Raw genomic sequence first — 22,978 nt, 5'->3', positions numbered from 1 at the left:
CCTCCCGCTGGAGCTATTCCATGTTGGCAGCAGGAAGCTAGTGAAGGTATCTGAGTGAGAGCAGGGTGAGTCTATGCCCCCATTCCCACCCCCACCCAGCAGAGCTGTCCCACACCTTGTCCCAGACAACCCTGGTGGGGCAAAGCTAGGCTGAACGGACCTTATGAGGCTCACTGTCTTTTCCCTAACCAGGCTCACCGTCTTGAGTGGGGTCCTGAGTAAGTGTCTTCTCTCCTCCTCCCTCTGGGAGTCTATCCACCAAGGACAGTGTTTGGAGCCCTAGAAGATTCCTCCCCACATGCCCCAAGGGAAAGTGTCGAGGGGGAAGGGGCCTAGGAGGCTAGGTCTCTACCTTCACATGGAGGAAGCTGTAGGGACTTTTGGCCACAGGTCTCCCCCATCCTCTTGTCAGGGCTTTCGGGAAGCTGGTCCAGCTTCCAGAATGAGCCACCTGCTGGTTAAAGAGCCACCTGGGAAATGAAGCCACAGCCAACAGACTGCTGGGCAGCAGGAAGCTCTCCATGGTGCTTGGAGTTTTATGAGCTGGCCTATGTCTTCCCTGGGGACATTCGGTCCCCAAGCCATCCCACCACCACTGTCCCTTCTTCTGTGAAAGCCCAAGGTTCCAGGGCCAATTGAGAACAGCTTTAATAGTGTCACTGAAGGCGCAACTCAGAAGGATCTTTGTCCCATACCACAAAGCCAACCCTGCCTTGCCCTCCTATGGTTATGGCTGCACTGCAGACAGAGCCACGTTAGCTAGACGTTCGTGTATATATGATGTCCTGGTCTTGCCAATCTTTTGAGCCTCATTCTCCAGAACACACCTCCAAGAGTGGAAAACATTGTCTGGATCCCGAGTAACCTACCCATTGCACCCACATTCCCAGCCACTGAATCAGCTCATTCTGCAGCCACTCTGGAAGCAACTGGTGGGGTCCGAGTGACAGTGTTACCTCCAAGCCCCCCCCACACACACATACACATGTGCACATGAACAGGAGGGGACATCCAGCCACCAGAAGCTGCCAACAAAGACTGACACCCAGCTAAAAGCTGAGATCTAATATCCAAGCTCACCTCACAGAAAGCTGGAGGGACTCCGGGCTTGCACACTTGCTGGGTCCCCACTTTCAGGAGAGTTGCCTGAAGGTATCTCATGTTTACCTCACACAGTCACCAAGCAAAGTCATCCCAAGAACATAGACCGAAAGCTTTTGCAAAGGAACCCCAGTTCTCATGGTCTCCTCTTTGTGGGGCCTATATATGGGACTGAGAGGAGCCTGGAGCGCCTGTCTTTGGGGGCTGCAGGAACCCCTGAGACCCCACAAAAGCAGACCAGCCTGTTTCCTGTTTCCTCCTGTGGCAGGGTACACAGTCACGTCGGTCGTGTCCTCCAGGCAGGGGCGGGTGTATGTGGCCGGAGCCCCCCGGTTCAACCACACAGGCAAAGTCATCCTGTTCACCATGCACAACAACCGGAGTCTCACCATCCACCAGGCCCTACAAGGGGAGCAGGTAATGGATGGGGGCGCCTAGGAGCAAGGGGGGAAGGGCAAGGGGGAGGACAAGGCTGGACTGGAGGGGACCTTGGTGCTCATCTCTCCCCTTCAGTAAGACTGTCCCCCAGCCACAGAAATCCTCCCCGACTGGAGGCACATAGCTCCTTCACAACAGTCTTAGCACTGCGCTGTCCTGGTCCCAGAAAGCAGGTCCTGGTCCCTACAAGAGCAAGGTACCTGCTATGGGAATAATTTGCTTGCCTCCATTTCCAGAACCCCCTGTCATGTCTAGAGTTCAGGGCTGGAGGCAGCATGGAGGTTGTGGCTTCCCAGCCTGGCTGCCAGGCCCAAGCATCCTGAAGGGGCCGTCATGTCCCTTTGGCACCTTCACGCTGCCCAAAGTAGGAAGAGTCATGCATCCATCCACCAGTTCCACCCACAGCTCACTGACATGCCAGCGTGTCCCTTTGCTGGCACTGTTAGCGTGACTCGGCGGTCACAGCCCCTGCCTGCCTGGGCGTGGGGGCAACCTGACGGGGTTGCTGTGTCTCCTGTTGGATGATCATGAATGCAAAGGGGACGCTATGATAAGAGTCACTGATGGTAAAGGTCAGAATGGAGGGCTGTGAGCCAAGTCACTTCAGCTGCCAAGGGGGATGTGGCCTGGAAAGTGGCATAGCTTTCCCAGGGCTGAGATGGTAGATTCATGGCTTGGTCAAGCTCAGAATTTGTGACTCTTGGTGGGACTGCCTGTGCTGTGCCACTGCCAGGCCACTGCCTGGCCCGGACATCTCCAAAACCAGGCCTCTCCGGAGCCTGAGAGCAGCGCTGTCTTCCGTGCCTTCTACTGCCCTTGGCCCAGCACTGTGTGGGCAGATTTCTCACTGGGTCTAACCTAAGTCCCGTAGCTGCAGAAGCCATCACTCTCCCGCCCTCCCTCCCATCTCAAGGGCACTGGGAAGCCTGGCACTGCTGTCCCCCAGCCTCCAGCCCACCGCCCACACTCCCCCCACAGCTGTCTCTTTTGGGATCCAAGGCCAGACCTTGAGAGCTGGAGGGAATTTGTTGATAAATTTATGACATTTTTACAGCCTGCTTCTGCCTCCAACATCCGAAGGAGAAACCGCAGTGCTGAAGGCAGCTGAATTAAGTGGATTCCAAATATCGTGACCCACATAGCTGAGGCCACATATTTAGACAAATGTCTCCCACTCTCCTCCCTCTTTTGCTCAGTCTGGCTCTTCCCTCCCCCACGCTGTGTTTATGATTTCCTCTTTCTCTCATCTATTGTTTTAGCTTTCTCTTCAGTTAAAATCTTTTAATGCTTGAGGATAGATTTTTTTTCCTGAAGACATCCTAAGCCAGGAGATAAGCAAGCGGGGGAGAATCATGGGCTCAGATATGAGACAGACCCAAGTTCCAACCCTCACTAGCCTGACCTTGGCGAGTGGCTCGAATTCTCTGAGCTCAGTCCGTTCCCTGCACAGTGAGGACCATCGTCTCACCAAAGGTGGCACGAGGCTGTCACTGCTAACCTGAGGCTGCAAGCATCTCACATGGGGGCTGTCATGAGAAGGGTTCCTCCCCCTTTCCTAAGCAACCAATGGTCCAATCAACATTTATCGAGCACCTCCTGTATGCCAGGCAGGGCACGAGGGAACCCAGAGGGCTCAGAACCTACCCTCATGAGGGCCCCCGTGGAGGGAGCAGGTGCTGGGGGACCGTGCACAGGGCACCCATGGCAGGGAGTAGAGTGGGACTGGCTGGGTTCCTAACAGGAAGTGACCTGAAGGATGGAGAGACAGTTTCTGGGGAGCTAGGAGGGGAGAAGGGTGCAGACAACAGGAAAGTATATGTTGAGGGAAGCATGGAACCCAGACAGAGCCTGAGACTTTTGGAGAAGAGAAATCTCTCCATATGGCAGGAGGCACTCCCTCTGTGTGGGGGACAGTCAGGGACAGAGGCTGAGAGGAAGGGGGAAGGTCCAGCGGGATATCTGGACCAAAGCGAGGGATCATTTGATCAGCTGCCAGAGGGGGGTGTGTTCTGCAAACACCCCCCCACCCCGCAAACCTGCACTGCAGGTGGGAGAGGTGGACACTGGGGCTTCTGATTCAGTGAGTGGGTGGCTCCCTCCCTGAGGAAGCACCTAAGGCAGAGAGCACAGTGAGAGCTCAAATGCTGAAAAGTCATAATTCTCCACCACCTATCCCAGAGGCCTTTGGACCATGTCCAGCAAATGAGGACTGATTATACACTCTTGGCACACGCTTGCTTTTCAATATTACAGGGCCACTGGTGATTATTTCGTAGAAAAAAATAGAATCCATCATGAAAAAAAATGCTCAGGATACATGATTTGATTTAAAAAATCATTCTACAGCAGGTCCTTGGATTTTTGTTATACTATTGAGGCAACAAGTAATAATCCAGTCTCACTTCGAATAAAACCTAATTGGAGGACCTGCTTTCCTCACAGTCCCAGTTTCTCAGAACCTTCCCGTGATTTTAAGTGAGAACTTACCCTAAAAACTCTGCGACAGGATTCCAGAGTACAAAAATAATACCACACGCTCAGACAGCACACCCTAGAAAACTCTAGAAGAACACAAAAGTGTACAAAATAGAAGGAAATACACGAAAGTGTAGAAAATACACTAGTGGGATTTTTCAACTGTGGGCGCTTTTTATCTTCGTTCTATCTTTTTAAAAAGTTTGCTCATTTCTTGCCATTCTAAAATGTCACTTAACAAACACAATAAATGTCAAGCAATAAAAGTGAACACGGAAAGCAGGAAGAGTAGCGGGTGTGGATACCAGAAGGAAAGATGAACGCATTGACCAGGCTGGTCCAGTCCTGGGCTGGGAAGGGGTGCAGGCCCGGCGGCGGCAAAGGGGTGCAGCCTTCCCATTCGCTTTCCAAAAGTTCCAAGTCCAAGGCTCCTGGGTTTGTTTCGGGGTAAGGGGCGGGTTCAGTGTGCGTGGGCACCTCGCTTCCCTCTGCCCGTCCCTGTGCCACAGATAGGCTCTTACTTCGGGAGTGAGATCACCTCTGTGGATGTGGATGGTGACGGGGTGACTGACGTCCTGCTGGTGGGCGCCCCCATGTACTTCAGCGAGGGCCGTGAGCGCGGCCGGGTCTACGTCTACAGCCTGAGACAGGTAGGCTGCGCGGAGCTGGGCAGAGATTGGGCATGGCCGACCCTGGCCTTGACTCGGGTAGTCCTGAGAGAAGGTCACTGCAGGGCCCGTGTCCACCTGCTGAGCCAGCTGGGGAGAACTGGAGCCCCGGCATCGCTGGTCTTAACCTGCCAGGGAGAGATTTCTAGGGTGCAGCAGGGATGCTGCAGGCCAGAGCTGATTGTGACCCCGAGTCCCCTTGCCATGTAAACCGAGTCTTTTCCTGCCCCTGGTTTGGAAGGACCAGTTTGTTTACAATGAGACGCTGAAGGATTCCCAGAATTACCAGAATGCCCGCTTCGGGGCCTCCATCGTCTCGGTTCGGGACCTCAATCAAGACTCCTGTAATGATGTGGTGGTGGGAGCCCCGCTAGAGGACAACCACCGGGGGGCCATCTACATCTTCCACGGCTTCCAAGGCGGCATCCTAAAAAAGCCAAAGCAGGTAACACGCCCCCTCAACCCCTAGAAATGATCGAGCTTGGACTCGGAGCGGGTTCACGATTCTCTTCTGTGTCTTCATATAACAGCAGTCCCGAATGCCTAGCCCTGCAGGTCTCTAGTGGAAATTTTGATAGGGTGCATCTGTCTGCAGCACTTCCCCTTGGCCCCTGCCTAACCTAATCTGCCTCCCCCACCCCAGACAACAATAAAATCCCAGGGACCTCACCTGCCCACTTGTGTCCATGCGATTGACTGCGAATGGAGACACCCCCCCCACCCCCACCCCCCCCACCCCCCCCCCCCCGCTGCCCTTGCTTTGCTCTGGAAATGCTTTATGCCGGAAGCCTTTCCGACCTCAGAGTAACCCTTCCTTGTCCCTTCCCCTCCAGGTCATCACTTTGCCTACATATTTTGTTGGCAAGATAGTCTAATAAATACACCATAGGTAGAGGCACAGGTAGGTTACCTGCCTCATAACCTGTCACACTTGATAGTGACCTCTTTTTAGATACAATATTTTTTAAAGATTTATTTATTTATGCATACAAGAGCTGGGGTACAGACCGGAGATGCGGGGGGTGAGAGGATCCACCAGAGACAGAGCGGGGAACAGAACAGGCAGACTGACTGAAACACACTGCTGAGGGGAGAAGCAGGCGAGACAGGAGAGGTCTGCTGCGCCATGTGGGTTTCTCCCTGGCCGGCCGGGGATCGAACTCATGCTGCAGAGGCTGCAGATTGCTTCACAGTGTGGTGTTTAACCCCTTGCGCCACCATAGAGACCCTAGATACAATATTTTAATCCCAACAAATGATTTAAAGATAGGAATTGCAAGTTCCAGGACCAAGCAGGAGGCAAAAGCTTTGAGCTAGGAAAGCTTCCTGATGGTTCCAAACAGGCTGTCTCTGGGCTCCCCAATTGTGTTTACCCCGAGGGCACCCTTCCGTCCGTGCTAACAGTGTATGTGCGCTGCGTTCTTCTTCTTTCCACTCTTGGCAGAGAATCGCCGCCTCAGAACTGACTCCAGGTCTGCAGTACTTTGGCTGCAGCATCCACGGGCAGCTGGACCTGAATGAAGACGGGCTGGTTGATCTGGCAGTGGGCGCCCTTGGCAACGCTGTGATTCTGTGGTTGGTCCCCCTCTTCTTGATGCTTGGTTCTCCTGAGGGGCCCTCTGGGTACCAGATTCATTTTTTTTTTAAGATTTATTTTATTTATTTATGCATACAAGAACTGGGGTACAGGCCAGAGGTGTGGGGTATGAAAGGATTCACCATTTACAGAGTGGGGAGCAGAACAGGCAGATTGACTGAAATCCACTGCTGAGGGGAGCAGCTGGCGAGTCAGGAGAGGTCTGCTGCAACATGTGGGTAGCTCCCTGGCTGGGGATCGAACTTGTGCAGAACTCATGCCATGGTGGCTGGGGATAGCTTGATAGTGCTGAGACTTTAACCCCTGCACCACCAGGCCCTGGGTACAGGATTTAAAAGATGTGCTTCAGGACCTTGTCCCTTGTCTCTCACCATTGTCAGCTCTACTCACACAATTCTTATCTCATAGGGGTTACCAGTCTTAATTGGTTTTAAGGAATCATTTTAAGTTATCTTGAAGTTCAAATCACTCTTCTAGGAGCTCTATGCTGTTAGAGCAAAATAGTGTCCAAAAAACCTCTCAGAATTTGAAATTCTAGAAGTTCTGGCTACTCACTCATCTCTTACACTTTAGTTTTTCAAACTACATAAAGAAACAGGCTGGGTGGATTCTTAGCAGCTGGGAGGCGCATCCTGCTCCCTGGGGTGAGAGAATGTGTATGTTTTTCAGAGATCTGTTCTTCCAAGCCCCTTCTGACTTCTTGCTTCCTTCCTTCAGTCTCCCTCTGCACCACCCCATCAGCTATGTGCCATATGTCTACACTTAGGGTCTCGCTTTAGCAATAGCCAAGGGCTTCAAAAAAAAAAAAAAATGCTTTCTAAAAGCCCATAAATTTTACCACATATAATGTGTTAGCTATTTTTTAAGCCAAAAAAATTTTTTAATTTGAGCTTTTTCTTTGTGTATAGTTGATCCTTGAACAAAGTGGGGGCTAGGAATGCTTACCTCACACAGTTGAAAATCTGCCTATATCTTAGAGTTGACTCTCCACATTATGTGGGCTCCACATCTGGGGGTTCAACCAACCAACACCTGCAGTTGGATGGATCGGGGAACATGGAACCCATGGAAAGAAAAAAATTTCAGACAAAATTCATTAAAATAATATTCATTCTCCATAATTTATGTTGCTCTTGATTTCTTGTAGCAATTATTATGAGTCCAGTTTTTCCATAAGCTCTGCAATTTCTTATCCTTTTTTCCATGATAAACCTGCATTTTAAAGTATTTATCAAAGTTCTTTTACTGTGAGTTTCTCTAAATGCAAAACATTAGAATAAGTAATAGCTTCTGAAAACAGCAAAAGATTTGTACATGCCTATAATTAAAGATTTCAGTATAATACACTTAATAAGGAAATTTGCTCAATTTTGTGGTATATAATATTTCAGAATAATAGCCAAAATTGGCCAGTAGTAATTTTCTACTAGAACATTCAGATTTTTAAGAAGTTTCACATAATTTCTAGAACAATCCTATTAGTATTTACATTACATGCCAAGAAGTTTGAGCTTTTCTCCTTATGTGACAATCCTTCCCATAACATTTCAACTTATTAAATAGAATAAAGTTGTTTAATATTTTTCTCTCTACAAGGAAAGAAAACAATTTTTATAGGGTGTCTTAGGAGTTCTCTTAAGACTTTCCGTATTTCTTATTTTTAATCAAAAATTTTATTATTTTTAGAATTATGGTTTCAGGGAAGTTTTGTCATAGGTGAAAACGTTCAAAATATTTATATAGGTTACTATGAAACAATATTTGATTGCTAATTTAACCAAAGTAACAGTGATTTTTAAAGCAAATATATATTTTTGACAAGGCTCAGCTCAAAGAAATGCTGACAGAACTATGTTTCTTTTTAGCTAGCCAAAAGCCTTTAAAGTATCAGATCATTAAATTAAGCAGTTTACAAGCTGTTTTTATAAACTGATCACAGTTTATAAATATACTTTTGTTCCTTCTAGAAGTTAAAAGAAATGAAAATTTGGCTTTATATAAATATATTATTATTAAGGCTTAACTATAAGTCCTTATAACAGTTCATTTTATCTTATCCAGTTTGACCACATACAAATTTCTCTACGATTCCTTTTTCATAAATCTTTTTCCACTTAACAAACCTTTTAGGACTTGCTATATTCATGCAGTTTTTTGTCCTAAAATGTATACATTCTAGAATAATCATTTCACTTGACAAAATTACTTCCTCTTTCCTTTATCCCTTTTCCTTTTGTCCTTCCACTTTCCTTCCCATGTCCTTTATCCTTTCTTCTCCAGGGGTCTAATCCCCTTCTATTCTCCTTACTGCTTTCCATACTTTTTTATCCTTTCAAATCCTTAATTCCTAATAAAAAATTAAAAATCTAAGTGAGATTTGCAATAGTCAGTCTGTGTACCAAAAAGAGTGTGTCTCAAATTTTTGTGTTTGCTCCTGGGGTTAGTGCTGTTTTCTCCTGGGGTGTTTACATTCTAAAGACAGATTAGATTTATGGGGGGAGATATGTTAGGAGTTTTACAGGGTATATTTTTCCATTATCAGGTAATTGCTATTTAAAATTTTTCTCTTTACCAGGTATTTTATTTCTTTTCAACGTCCCTCTCCCCTTTTTTAACTTTATCCCATTATTCTTACTCTAAAGACATGCATGTTTCAAATTAAACCATTAAATTTTAAAGCTAGTTCTCATCAACCATAACCATCCAAGATCATGGTTCCTAAAAAATATTTTGGTTTTTTCCCCATTATATTCCTGAGTTCAGAATTTATATAGATACCTTTTGTAATTCATTCTAGTATTACCAGCCTGAGATAAAACAAAGAGGCCCAGTGGGAAGACACTCAAACATACATATAGTCTTAGAGCTCTCTTTTTTTAAGTATTATTTAAAACTCTGTTCTAATGGACTAAAGCCAAGCCTACCACTTATATTGCCTATTACCTTCTCTTCAGTGATCACTATTATAGATACATCTAAAATGGAATTGTTGCTAAAGTCCTAAACCAAACTAAATCTAAAAACTTTAATGTGAGTAGCTTCCATGACTATAACTTCTTTACATTTACATTGTCTTTTTTTTAATTAAATTAAAATTTTTTATTGTATTATTTTTATTTTTTAATTTTAATTTTATTTTTATACTCCCCATACAATTGCAACCCCCTTATTTTGACCCCAACCCCTCCTTTCCCCACCTCCCACCTCCCATAGAGTATCTCTGGTTCATAGTTGTTTGTTGATTTTGATTTTTACTTTCTTATAGTTATTCTTTTTCCTGGTCTCTTATTTAAGTTTTCTAGATTCCTGCTATGAGTGAGACCATCCGGTATTTTTCTTTTTCTTTCTGGCTTATTTCGCTGAGCATGATCCCTTCCAGCGCCATCCATGTTGCTGCAAATTGCATGTGTTTATCTTTTTTGAATGCTGAGTAATATTCCATTGTGTATATCTACCACATCTTCCATATGATCCAGCATTTCCACTCCTAGTTATTTACCCAAAGGACACAGAAACATCAATTCCAAAGAGCACTTGCACCCCTATGTTTATAGCAGCACTATTTATAATAGCTAAGCTTTACATTGTCTTTTATCCTGGCATTCTAACCCAGGGACCTCAGGCCTCTAGCCCAAGGACTCGGGGATTCTAACCCACCAAAGATCTTTCTGCATTCTCTAGGGCCATCCTCTAACTCACAAGCCTACTGAGCTATTAATTAAACAGTTTAGGAAACAGATACTCAAAGCAAGATTACTCACTTAAAAGTCATCTGTTCCCAGAACTATTTCTTCTTTCAAAATGAAATTAGCACCAAGGAATCCTTGAGTATTGGAGTGGAGCAAGGGAGCCCAGTTGCTGAGCCTCTGGACAAAGAGGTCTAGGTGACTCCTCAGGGTCAGCAGTGGGGAAATCCGCTCCCTAACAGGGCTGCAGTGCCTTGCGCAGGCAGTTCCACCTGGAGTGACAGTTCATTGCCAACCAGTGGGCTCACAGCCCAGTGTCCATAGAGGCTGATTACTATACAAAACTCCAGGTTTTGACAGGAGAGAGGGTTTTATTGCAAGTCAGCTGGTAAGGAGGCAGAAGAAAAACTCAACTCTGCCTCTCTGGTTAAGAAACGGAATGAGGTTATACACGTTTTACGGATTAGGGTTAAAATCATAGGAGTTAAATTTTACTGGCTAAAGAATAGACTAAGAGCAAAGAAATGTATACTTACCTGGAGTTCATTGGCTAGTTTAGGGCAGGTCATGTATGGAGAAGTATGAAGAGATTGTTGTCCAGATCCCTGGAGTTCTGAATTTCTGTTGATGGGCCCCTCACCTCGGGGTGCTCCTCTCCTCTGCACTTGGGCCTGCGGCTCAGCTCCAGGTTAGTTCCTTCTGCAGTTGCTCAGTTATATCATTTGTAGATAAGGTCAAGGCTCTTGTATGTCTGTGAAAGTAAAATGCAAAAGGAAAGTTATACAAGTTTTTTTTTCTTTTGTTCTCTAGGATCTGAGAACAATTTAACTATTTCATCTTGGTTTCAGTATGAAAATTTGAGAAGTACCCCTTTAAGACATGACAATGCTGATTCTTTTTTTTTTTTAAGATTTATTTATGCATACAAGAACTGGGGTACAGGCCAGATGTGCCAGAGAGGACTCACCAGATGCATTGGTGAGAGGACTCACCAGAGACAGAGTGGGGAGCAGAACAGGCAGACTGACTGAAATACACTACTGAGGGGAGCAACGGGCGAGTCAGGAGAGTTCTGCTGCACCATGTGGGTAGCTCTCTGGCCAGCCAGGATCGAACTTGTGCTGCAGTGGCTGTGGACAGCTTCATATAGGTTGTGTCTCAACCCCCTGCACCACCAAGGAGGCCTGTTAATGCTGATTCTGATTTAACTTGCTCCTAGAGTGCAACTTGGGCATCAAGATTTTTTTAAAACTCTCTACATTATTCTAATATACACCCAGTGGCAGGAATCACTGGTCTAAAAGTGAGAAAGAGGCAAAGAAAGTCAGTATGGTCTGCAACAAGTGCAGCTCCCCAGGGAATAAAGGGCAGCTCGAGACTGTGAAGCTGCTGGGTCTGCCTCTCACCCACCATGAGCTTTTTTGCACAATGCTTTGACATCTCTGCCCCCAACCCACCTCACCCTCCAATGGCAGTTTGGCAAGTTCCATTCCCGTCTGGCTTCCCACCTTTCCCTGGGTCACAGCAAGGCAGCCTTTCTCGCCCTCCACCCTTCTGCACTCCTGTCCTCTCCAGGTCCCGCCCTGTGGTTCGGATCAATGTCAGCCTCCACTTTGAGCCATCCAAGATCAACATCTTCCACAGAGACTGTAAACGCAGTGGCAGAGATGCCACCTGCCTAGCCGCCTTCCTCTGCTTCACGCCCATCTTCCTGGCACCCGACTTCCAAGCAGCCACAATTGGTAAATCTACCACTCACCCAGCTCGGTTCCCTGTGGACTTTTCAGTGGCTTTGTTTCAGAACCTGGACTTTGCTGGGGTGGGCTTTGAGTGCCAGGCCATGGCCAGAACCACCTTTGATGACTGCTGGATACCCATTTGATGCTTTGATTCCAAGGGGCAAAGAGGGGTATCATGCCAGGATGGGGATGGCAGTCAGCAGCCATGACTAAGGGGAAGAGGGAAAATTTGGGTACAATTGGATCAGAATAGGAGACTGGAAGCAAAGGACAAATTGGGGTGTGAAGCCATGAAGTCAACCTGGATGGGGAGTAAGAGGCTAACCCAGAAGAGGGTAGGAACTAGGGATCAGGACAATGAAGACCCAGCAGCAGTGGGCACTGCTCAGAGCAAGCATGGGTCTGTCCAAGGGCAGTTTCCTTCACATTCAGCCAAGGAGGGTCAGAGACCTGCTCACCACACAGTCCTGGGCCTAGATGGCCCCAGGAAGTGACAGCTACAGGTTCCAGGCGGGCTGGGCCAGTGGAGTGGGGGGCACCACAGCGAGCTTCTCAGCCAAGAAGCAGGATGCACCAAACAAGGAAGAGAAGGGAGAGAGGTGGGCCTGGGGTCTGTGCTCGTCTTTCAGTTTCTGTCAATGAGTGGGGGAGGATGCAAGGACCTGTGCCCCCAGAGGGCTGGTCGGGGAACAGGAACAGGGGCTCAGCCTTTGGTGGAGTTAGCAAGATCCTCCTATGGAAGGCAGGAGGCTGCAGGCTTAGGCAGAACAGAGTCTTAGACTTGAGGTGCTCCCTGGTGTGATGGGAGCTGCCCCCTACAAAGGCCCAGCTCTCCCAGGGCCCCAGAGCTGAGGAAGACCCAGGAGGTGAAAGGGGAGGTGGAGAAGTGTGTTGACTCACAGGGGGATTGCCCTGGCCCCTTGTCCTATCTCCTCTCCTTTTCTGCTTCCTTCACCTCCCCCACATTTCCTGCTCTTCTCTTCCCTGCCAGCCCCATCTTCATTACCCTCCTCACCTTCCTGCTCCCTTCAGTCCCTTCCTTTTCCTCTTGCTCTCTGCTTGGCAGTTTCTCTGCTCCTGCACGCTTGTGAGGGCAGAGAAGCAGCTCTTCCCCGGCCAGCCTGGAGGGCTCCCTGGAAGAGACTGACTTTAAAAGACAGGTAAACGGTGGCTCCGTGTTCACGGCCTTGCCCTCTCCCCCAGGCATCAAGTACAACGCCACCATGGACGAGCGGCGGTACACGCCGAGGGCCCACCTGGACGAGGGCGGGGACCAGTACACCAACAGGGCCGTCCTGCTGTCCTCCGGCCAGGAACACTGTGAGCGGATCAGCTTCCATGTCCTGGTGAGCCTGACGCCCAGCGCCCCACCAGCGGAACCCAAGTCCGAGAGGCAGAGGCCCCAGAGCTGGTGGAGAGGCTGCCACGGTGGACGCAGGGCTCCAGTCCGGCTGGCTGTTCTGGGCCCGCAGTGGAGCTCAGCAGGCTAGGCAGGGCCACCGGCCTGGACCTTGGCCGCCCCTTATTCCCGCTCCAGTGGAAAAGGCCACAGGACCACCACTTACCACCTCAAGGGACACCCCCCCGCCCATATCCCTTCCTCCTGGCTTCCAGATTCCCACTGTCTCTTCAGCAGGGGTGAAGTCCCAGAAGGGTGGTAGGCTCAGTGAGGTCTAAAAGAGAAACTAGGGTCGGCCAACAGGGCCGTGGCTCGAAAGAAATGGATAAGCAGGCATCCGCTGAAAATGAAGAGCCAGTGGGCGGGTGAGTGGTGTGGACAAGCTGAGGGGAGCTGCAGCCAGCCTGCTGGCAAGGGAGGGCCAGCCATGGTCTGGCGCTCTGCTTTACAGTAAGGAAGCGGGTAAGAATTTTGCCTCCATCCAGAAATCCCAAGCACCCAAACTCTAGCTCCAGGCTTAGAGACACAAGCATGGGCAGCCAGAACCCCCTGAGTCCAGTCCTCCGGGGTCAGAAAAGCAAGCAGGTAGAAGCCCCTACCCTGCTGCTCTGTCACCCCTTCTAATATATTTGTGCCTGGTTCTCCCGGCGTGGTTCATCCCCATTTCCTGCCGCTTGTGAGAAATGAACATTTGTAAGCCTCATCCCAGGCCCACTGAACCAGAGACTCCCGGCGGGGCCCAGCACTCAGTGTCTGAGTAGCCCGCGCCCCAGGGCAGATTCCGAAGTGAGCTCAGGTTAGAGCACCGCAGCCTTCACACAGAGCAGCCACTCAAGTCTGGATTTGGGGTCTAAGGAAAGTATTTCAGGCAGTCCTAAATACCCCCCTTATTTGTCATCTCACCTGAATCGCCCCTATTTTGCTCTGCACTTGCCCATTCATTGATTCTGCACAGTTCTTAAGCCCTCGTCACAGTGCTAGGACTTTGCTAAGAGGTTTCGAGGGAAGAGACTGAGCTGTTTGGGTCAGACAGCTGTGGTCATGACAGGTCCCGTCAGCGCCAGGCGGGGGGCGGGCACTGGCCTCCTGGAGGCTCAGGTGTTGAGCTGATGGGGACCATGAAGGATGAACAGGAGCCCGCTGGGCCATCCACCTTGCTGAGGCGACGTGCGCCGGCCCAGAGCCCCTTTCCATGAAGCTCACCCTCCAGCTCTGGACCCCGGATGGCACTTTCATCCTGGACTCATCCTGAGGGCAGAGGGGGCAGCGCACCCAAGCTCAGGGAGAAGGAAATTCTGTCCTTATCCTGGTGGTCCTGGCCCGGAAAAGGATGCTCCCTCCGCCCTGGCCCAGTGCTCACCTCCTCCACACAGGATACCGCTGACTACGTGAAGCCGGTGACCTTCTCCGTGGAGTACTCCCTGCAGGACCCGGACAAGGGCCCCATGCTGGACGACGGCTGGCCCACAGCCCTCAGAGTCTCGGTACGTCCCGGCCTGCAGGACACATTCCCCATCCATTCCTCCTGCTCTGGGGAGTCTTTCCTCTGCCATGCCTTCCCCTCCTGCCCCGCAAACCCACACACCTGCTTCCCTCTGCCCCTTGGCCATGTGGCCAATTTCTCACGACCCTTTCCCGCTGGAGGTTCCCAGCATAGGTGAGCATTGAGGGTTTGCTGGAAAAATGTGGAGAATTCCAGGACCAGAACGGTCTTTAGATCTCTTTTGTCTGCTCTAGGTGTGCAAACAGGACAGTGGAGGCCTGAGAGCGCGCCCAGCCACTCAAAGCTGGCCTGCAGCTTGTGGGATGACTGATCGACTGATAGACTGATAGATAGTCCTCCCCGCCCACTTCTAAGTGTTCCAAAAATAAGTGGTTTTTAATTTCATCTTTGGCTACGATACCACCCCTCGACCACATATTCTAACCCCTCGCTCTCAGGCATCAGAATTTTCTGGTATCTGACACTCAGTGTTCCGTGTACCTGCCACTCCAAAGAAAATGTCGCTTACCAAAGCTGTCCAGGCTGTGCTGGGAAGCAGGCAACGTCCATACATGCCCGAGGGCACAGGAGACCCCAGTGCTCTTAGGACCACACCTGTGCAATGCAGACTCTAAGTAACATCTAAAATACAGCAGCCAGCCAGCAAACAATTTCAGAATTATTCACATTCTTACTTGTATTTCTCCAGTGTAGAAGGACCGCAGCATCAACAGCAATACTTCTGAAATGCCCTTGATTCTGTTCACCTCCATCACCCCCTCAGCTCTCCCGCACTCCACCACCAACCCTCGACCTTCGCCCCTTCCCCTTTCCTCCTGGCAGGCACATCAGAGCGGTTGTCTTTAAAACACATTTCGAGAGTGCAGGAGAGATGGACTGGGAAGGCTGGACTCCTCATTAGTGAGCCAGGAAAGGGGGGAAGCTGGGAGCCCTGAGTCGTTAATATTTTTCCCATTACAATAATTGCAAAGCCTCTACAGCAAGTGAAGGCGCCTGTGCCATTCAATCTAAGGCATGCTGAGGCTGTTCTGCAGATTAAATGCAGGGCATGCTGTGCTCTGTCGCTGACGACACTGGTGACAGGGATCACAGGTCAGGTCAAAGGCCAGAGTGAGGTCAGAACAAGTGTAACCAAGCATCTGATGTTAGGGCAGGAGGACTTCCTGGAGGTGGCTATGAAAGTGCAGAGAAGAGGAAGCCCAGGTCTTGTGCAACAGGGAAAAGAGCTGACGTGTGTGGGATGAAGGTTGGCCTGTAGCATAGATGGGGGCTGGTGGCAGTGGGTCCCCTAACCAGCTTCCTGTACCCCACTCTCCCTGGCCCAGGTGCCCTTCTGGAATGGCTGCAATGAGGACGAGCACTGTGTCCCTGACCTCCTGCTGGATGCCTATAGTGACCTGCCCACGGCCCTGTGAGTTGTCTCCTCCCCTCCCCCACCCTGGCATCCTCCCCTGCTGTTCCCAGGGATGGTCTGGATGGTCTCCTGCACAGCCTTCTGGCCCGACACTGAGCCTGGAGCCTGGGCCTAGCCCAGGCCCTGCTGCTAAGCCCCATGTAACCTCAGGCAAGCTCCTCCTCTCGGGGCCTCCATTACCTCCTCTGTGAAATGAACACTATTCGTCTCATACAACCTCCTCAAACTTTGTTTAGAAGAAGTAACCCTTTCTTTTGCGCCCACACTACAAAATAGATAAAAGTGGAGACCCAGGACTAGAGTTTTGAGTGCTCATCCTCCAACCCCCTAGCCAGGAGACCTTTAAGGCCCATGACTAACTGCTTGAGCTTAATGCTACAGAAACAAGCAGAGGATGAGCAGGGTGCTTTCCACCACCCCTTTGAAGAAACAAACTAGCGTTCAATGAAAAATAAACAACCTCTGATTTTTTAAAATATTTTATTTTATATAATTCTTACATCATTTTTCATTTTTGCACAATGTATGCATTTTCATTTTGGTTATATTCCCCATACAATTGCACCCCCCCTTATTTTGACCCTAATCCTTCCTCTCCCTGCCCCTCCCCTGGTAGTGTGTCTCTGGTTTACAGTTGCTTATTGATTATGGTTTTTACTTTACTATAATTAGTCTTTTTCCTAATTATAATTATTTAGGTTTTCTAGATTCCTGCTATGAGTGAGACCATCCGGTATTTTTCTTTTTCTTTCTGGCTTACTTCGCTGAGCATGAGCCCTTCCAGCTCCATCCATGTTGCTGCAAACTGCATGAGTTTATCTTTTTTGAATGCTGAGTAATATTCCATTGTGTATATATGTACCTCATCTTCTTGATCCAGTCATCTATTTTTGGGAACCCCTAATTTTAAACATATGCCATATATTTTCAAATAACTTAAACTTTCATCTATGAGATGATTAAAATAGAAGACAGATAAACCATGACATATCCGATCAGAAATAGCACATCCAAGCCTTATAAAAGAATAAAGAAGCAAGTACTCCACCTACGCTAACCGTCAGGATTGTCTCCACATTTAACACCGAGCTTCCTGGCAGTCAAAGACAGAAGGGCAACATGCCGAGTGGAGAGGTGATATGTGAGTAATGAGTGAATCCCCACGTTCCCCATTCAATCTGGCTGATCCCTGTGGTCTCTTTCCCGCAGGGAGTACTGCCAGAAGGTGCTGAGGAAGTCTGCCCAGGACTGCTCCACATACACGCTGTCCTTTGACACCACGGTTTTCATCATAGAGAGCACGCGCCGGCGGGTGGCGGTGGAGGCCGTGCTGGAGAACAGGGGTGAGAACGCCTACAGCACAGTCCTCAATATCTCACAGTCAGCAAATCTGCAGTTTGCCAGCTTGATCCAGAAGGTAAGACCTCAGTGACCCACCCACTTGCTGAGGCAAGGGGCAGAGGCAGGAAAGGAGGGGTCCAGGCCAAGGCCTGGCTGTACATTAGGATCATCTGGAAGCTTAAATACCTTATTCAGACTTTTCCTGGAGATTCTAATTGAGCTGGTCTGGGGCAGCCTGGATCAGGATGCTTTCAAAGCTTCCCAGAGGATTTCCACTTGCAGCCAGGGCTGAGAACCCAGGGGAGGGGAGTGTGAATCCTTCTAGAACATGGGGAGGCATGGCAAATAATGCACACATGCATGTGTGCATGTGCACGCGTACACACACACACACACACACATACACACACAGCGCTCCTGAGGCCAGGAGAAGCTGAATGGAGTGAAGCCAACCCCGGAAAGTGAGGGGCTGCCTGTCATGTCCTCCCTTTCCCCATGTGGACCCCCAGTGTCCTTGAACAGACCTCAAAGTTTCATCTGAATGGGGGCCTGTCACCTGTCTGTGGCCATGGTCAGTCCTCTGTCCCATCCTGTCCAGTGCCACTCCCTCCACAGCCCAGAGCAGAGATGAGGGGCTGCCTTTCCAAGTCCTCTCTGCCCAGAGACTTTGTATCTGTCTGAATTTGGGGTAGAGGAAATTGAGCCACAAACCTGCATCCAGCTTTTCCTGCTTCCCTGACGCAGGCTTTACAAGACATGTCCTGTACCTTAGCCTAACCCTCGGGAGAAGGAATCATGGAATATTGTTTCCGTGGCACAGAAGGGCTTTTGGAACTGAGCAGGGGCAAAGAGAAGGGGAAAGGTGTCCATGGAGTGCTGTGGAGTGGGGCAAGCCTGCGCCTGGCTCCTGCCAGATGGCTGCCCTCTCCCCCAGCCTGGGATGTGCTCCCAGCAGGAGCTCAGCACTCCTCCCAGAGCCCCTCCCTTAGACCAAGGGGAAGGCTGGTGGAGGAAGCACTGCTCCTGCTCAAACACAAGCGTGTTAGTGCAATCACACATGCTTATGGCACACACGTGCAGAAATACACAAACCTACATACACGTGCAAGAAACACATGCTCCGGGGCCTCCCCAGTGGCACAGCGGTTGAGCGCTGGGTTACGAAGCTGCCCGCGGCCTCTGCGGCACCGGTTCGATCCCCGGCTGCTCCCCGGCCCCGGAGGAGGGTCCCACATGGCGCGCAGACCTCTCCTGCCGCCCGCTGCTCCCCTCAGCAGTGTCCTTCGGTCCTTCTGCCTGCTCTGCTCCCCGCTCTGGCTCTGGTGGATTCTCTCACCCTCCCGCACTTCTGACTATACCCAGTGCTTGTATAAACAAAACAAACAAACAAACAAACAAACAAATAAATAAATAAATAAATAAATAAATAAATAAAACGTGCCTCTAAAAAAAAAAAAAAAGAAACACATGCTCCGAATGACCGTACCTGAGTGCACATGCATGTGCACCTACATGCAGACCACGCACAGACTGGCCTATACACGCACAAGCATGTGTGCACGCCAGAGATGTACACAGGCATGTGCCCAACAGTGCAGAACCCAGGCAGGCACAAGCAGTCATCGTGGCAGCTGCCACGTGTGGTGGTTGCAATCTTCTGGGCATGGAACTAGATGCCATGTTTACATGCATCAAATCATTTAATCCTCATAACAACTAAATGAGATCAGGACTATTGAGTAGATGAGACCCAAGCAAATGAGTGAGCGGGTGCGAGTCCCTTCCCTCTGGACCGGTGCTGAGGGGACACAGTGCCAGCCCTGTGCAGTCCCAGGTCAGACGGTCAGGCAAGCCTGGTGGTGTCCCCCGACGCTAGGCCAGCCTTTTCTCAATGGCCAAGAGCCAGTGAATGACCCACTCTTCAGATTACAAAGTCATGCAAGACCCCAAAATTCTCATTTCAAGCTAAAGGCGCTCCTTTCCAGTCCTTCTAATGGGAAGATGTGCCGTCAAACAGCCAGAAGGGCAGGGAGGCAGAACAGCCAGAGCACACCCCCCTCAAGCTAGTTACTTCCTGTCTCCGGGCCTCACCTGTAAGCAGGATAAGACTTGCATTCCGGGTTGATCCAGAAGCACTGACAGCACTCCCGGGAGCGCCTGCCCACTCCCTCCACAGCCCAGGACCCTGCAACCCAGCCTCACCGCACCTCCACATCCCTCTCCACACCCCGCCAGAGCCGCCCCCAGCCTCCAGGGCCCCTGCACCCAGCCTCTACTGCAGCTTCAGCCTGGGCAATGGGGGCTGAGGGGCTCTAGGCCTGGGCCTCATGGCCCCCCTAACCGATGCCCTCATTCGCTCCAGGATGACTCCGATGGCAGCATCGAGTGTGTGAACGAAGAGAGGAGACTCCACAAGAAAGTCTGCAACGTCAGCTACCCCTTCTTCCGGGCCAAGGCCAAGGTTGAGGGCAGTGTGGGGGCGGACTGGGCGGGTATTGGGAGGCTGCGGGAGGCGAGAGAAATGTGTTCCTCTCTCCTGTGAAATGCCATTCAAATGACCTGATGAGCCGGCCTTCCTGGGACTGCCGGCCCACCTGGGAAGTGGCCAGTTCCCCTCCACCTGGGGAGGAAGCCTGCCTCCCCCATCCCGCCACCCGCCCACCACCTCCAGGCCAATCCCACTGTTCTTTGTCCTAGCGAGTTTGTAAGTGCCCAGCCTCTGTCGGTGCTGTGTGCAGGAGATGAGAAGGGAAATTAGCATTTCCTGAGCACCTACATGAGTTTAAAAATACAAGTGAAGCACATAAATGTCTTGTGAGGGAGAAGCTAATTAGCCAGGAAACCACCCCAGGGCAACAGGGAGCCACTGAGAGTTCTGGAGCAAAAGAAGACTTAATTTAGGCTGAGCTGTTTGTGAAGTGGGTATTAGAAGGGAGCTTGAGGCAGGAGCCAGCAAGAGAGTAGCCAGGGGTTCCCAGGAACAGGGTCTGCAAGGCTGCGGGCATTGTGGTGGAAGCGGTGATGGGGAGGCAGAGCAGGGCTCCTGTCAGAGGACATGTGTCTTCCCAGGGGAACACAAGACTGTAGTTTTCAGGGTAAGACACTGGCAGACCCTCAAGGCTTCTCCACCCCACCCCTCCGCCCCCTGGGCTCTGGGTCTCTGTGGGAAAGTCCATGAAGGTCAGGCCTGGGAAGCTCAGAGGCCTGTGCCCAGGTAATGACCTGAGGGAAGGGGCACGAGATGAGGGCCGATGTCACAGGGCCACATCAGGGGACCCAGGCCCCTCTCTTGGACAGTGGCCAAGGGCAGCATCGGGACATGGTCCTCGGGACTAGAGGGACCCAGGGTGGCCTTCGCCCTCTTCCAGGCCTCACCCCGTGCCACACACTTGATAGTCATGGCTGAGGCTGTCTCTCCACTCACTTCTGGCCCCCACACACCGTGGGTCACAGTGACAGCCATGGAACCCCCACCCACATCCCTACAGAGAGTCTGAAATTGGACTTGCTGCCTCCTAGTTGCCTCTAGTTTAAAAAAAGAGTGAAGAGGAGGGAGGCGGTCTGGTCCACAGCCAAGAAAGCCCCTCAGAGGAGCTGTTGTCTCCAGCTGTGTCCCCTCAGCTGCCCCCATGCTCCGCTCTCATTACTCCAGCACCCCCCTTCCTACCCTGACCCCTCTTCCCCACATGAGAGAGGGCTGGGAGGGGTGGGCCAGGCCTGGGCTGAGCAATGCCGTTCCCAACCCCCAGCTCCAACCACTCCTTCCTTTGCAGGTGGCTTTCCGGCTAGATTTTGAGTTCAGCAAATCTGTCTTCCTGCACCACCTGGAGATCCAGCTCACAGCAGGCAGGTCAGGGCCTTGCTACTCCAGAAGCTGCCCCTCCCTGTGAGGAGTCCCCACCAGGCCCTGCCCCTCATGCCCCCACCTGGGAAGCCCTTGGGTCAGTCCCCAATGTGCTGCCCCAAGTGTTGCCACCATTCCTCATTCTTGGATATGGATAATTATCCCCTCACCTCTATGTAGTGTTTTTCTATGCAGATTATTTTAAAACCCTACTGTTATAAAGCACTCGATATGTAATATCTCGCTCAGACTCAGCAGCCCCATAAGAGGGGCATGCAGACACCATTCTTTATCTCACCTCCCGACGCACAAGAGAAGAGAAGCTCAGAGAAGTTGAGTGGATTCCCCAGTGACACACAGCTCGGAAGTAGTCCGCGGGAGGTTCTGAATTAGGCCTGTGTAGGAGGGGGCCTTGGGGTGTCTGTGTGTGTCAGGCGTCCCTTTCCTAACGAAACACCTCTCCTGGGGTGAGCTTTCCAAAGGGAGTAGAGCAGTGTACGTAGTGAGCAGAAGTCATATTTTTGCGTGATTTGCCCTAGTAGTCCATGGAGCACAGTAAGAAAGGAAGCACATTTAACCAAGTTTCTTCCAAATGTCTCTGAACTTCATTCTCTGGCTTTTTTGAGGCAGCAAAGTACCCACAGCTGACCTGTGGGAGCTCTCTGTCCCCTAGCATGTCAGCCCTGAAAGGCTCAGAGATAAATAAGCCCCCAGTGAGCCCCTCATTGTCTTCCCTGTGCTTGGGCTAATGGGTGCCTTTCCCCAGCGGTGTCACCTCCCCTCCAGCCCACAGCACACGCAGGCTTTGCCCGGCTGAGGGTGAGGTGGCCCAGCCAGGAGGCACCAGGGCTGTACGTGGCCAAGCCAACAATGCCCTCTCCACTTCCGTCAAGTCTTTCCCTGCACCCACACTGCCCAGACTACCCTCCTACAAGGGCTGATGTCACCCATCCCCGGCCTCTGGGCCATTCTCTAGAAAGCACCTCAGACACCCTTCTGGCCGGGGCGGCTCCTTGGCCCCAGTGCACCAGGATGCTTCTTCTCAGTCTGACTTCAATCCTCCTGCGGCGGTGGCCCCTGTGCTGGCCGCCTGGGGCCAGGGAGGACTGACCCCCCCAACCCCTGCCTGGCTCCCCCTGCAGTGACAGCGACGAGGACGAGAGCACCAAGGAAGACAACACAGCCCTCCTGCGCTTCCACCTCAAATATGAGGCGGACATCCTCTTCACCAGGTGGGCCAGGGCCCCGGAGGAGTCAGGCCTAAGGTGGGGACACCCTCAGGGGGCCCCAATGAGGCTGGCAGTCCCAAGGCGAGGGACTGGTTGAGGGTCCCAGAGCAGGCTCCAGAGATGAGGGACTGTAAGATGGAGCCAAAGTGTGGCCATGGGGGGTCAGAGAGTGCAGCCCCCTCATCCATGGTGGGGAGGTGGAGTCAAAGGAGGGGACACAGGCCTGGCCCCAGGGAGCCCAGCCCTGCGAGGGGGAGCCCAGGACAGCCACAGGCACTCACTGCAGGTGCAGGTAATAAGCAGGAGGCAAGGTCGATGGAGAATTTTAAAATAATAATAAAACTGATTAAAAGTCTAACTGCTGGTTACTGCCACCTTGACCAGCAATTCTAAGCGGTGCCAGTGAGCAAGTGCTCCTCTCTGCAGGGCCGGCCATTCCCACCATCCTCTCCCCTGATATGTCGCTGCTCCCCCGTCTCTCCTCTGAGAGCCCCCAGGTGGGTGGAGAAGTCAAGACTTATCGGGAAACACAGAGAAAGAACC

At 51.0% G+C, this 22,978-nt stretch overlaps 1 protein-coding gene and 1 long non-coding RNA gene across 3 annotated transcripts in view; one reads left to right on the top strand and one right to left on the bottom strand.

Annotated features, from left to right (window-relative positions):
- Positions 1 to 22,978, top strand: part of ITGA11 (integrin subunit alpha 11) — a 113,430-nt gene that overhangs the window by 80,711 nt on the left and 9,741 nt on the right. The window contains exons 12-23 of the mRNA XM_037502795.2: positions 1,370 to 1,518; positions 4,524 to 4,664; positions 4,924 to 5,127; positions 6,127 to 6,257; positions 11,541 to 11,707; positions 12,908 to 13,050; positions 14,477 to 14,587; positions 15,933 to 16,018; positions 17,231 to 17,438; positions 19,725 to 19,823; positions 21,136 to 21,212; positions 22,349 to 22,438. Of these exons, the coding sequence (XP_037358692.2) occupies positions 1,370 to 1,518; positions 4,524 to 4,664; positions 4,924 to 5,127; positions 6,127 to 6,257; positions 11,541 to 11,707; positions 12,908 to 13,050; positions 14,477 to 14,587; positions 15,933 to 16,018; positions 17,231 to 17,438; positions 19,725 to 19,823; positions 21,136 to 21,212; positions 22,349 to 22,438 (1,606 nt within the window). The remainder of the gene's footprint in view (positions 1 to 1,369; positions 1,519 to 4,523; positions 4,665 to 4,923; positions 5,128 to 6,126; positions 6,258 to 11,540; positions 11,708 to 12,907; positions 13,051 to 14,476; positions 14,588 to 15,932; positions 16,019 to 17,230; positions 17,439 to 19,724; positions 19,824 to 21,135; positions 21,213 to 22,348; positions 22,439 to 22,978) is intronic.
- Positions 5,662 to 10,683, bottom strand: LOC119238789 (uncharacterized). 2 transcript variants are annotated; one of them, XR_005123664.2, is made up of 3 exons: positions 10,502 to 10,683; positions 7,225 to 7,311; positions 5,662 to 6,301 (listed from the first exon to the last, which is right to left on the bottom strand). It is a non-coding gene; the product is annotated as an uncharacterized LOC119238789 (long non-coding RNA). The 2 variants fall into 2 exon arrangements; XR_005123665.2 differs by having other exon boundaries at positions 5,662 to 6,195.

Source organism: Talpa occidentalis, unplaced genomic scaffold (assembly GCF_014898055.3).
Source record: "Talpa occidentalis isolate TD23 unplaced genomic scaffold, MPIMG_talOcc4v2.1 talOcc4.11, whole genome shotgun sequence".
NCBI lineage: Eukaryota > Metazoa > Chordata > Mammalia > Eulipotyphla > Talpidae > Talpa > Talpa occidentalis.
The sequence above is the reverse complement of the archived record's forward strand: the minus strand, read 5'-3'. Positions and strand labels throughout refer to the sequence as shown.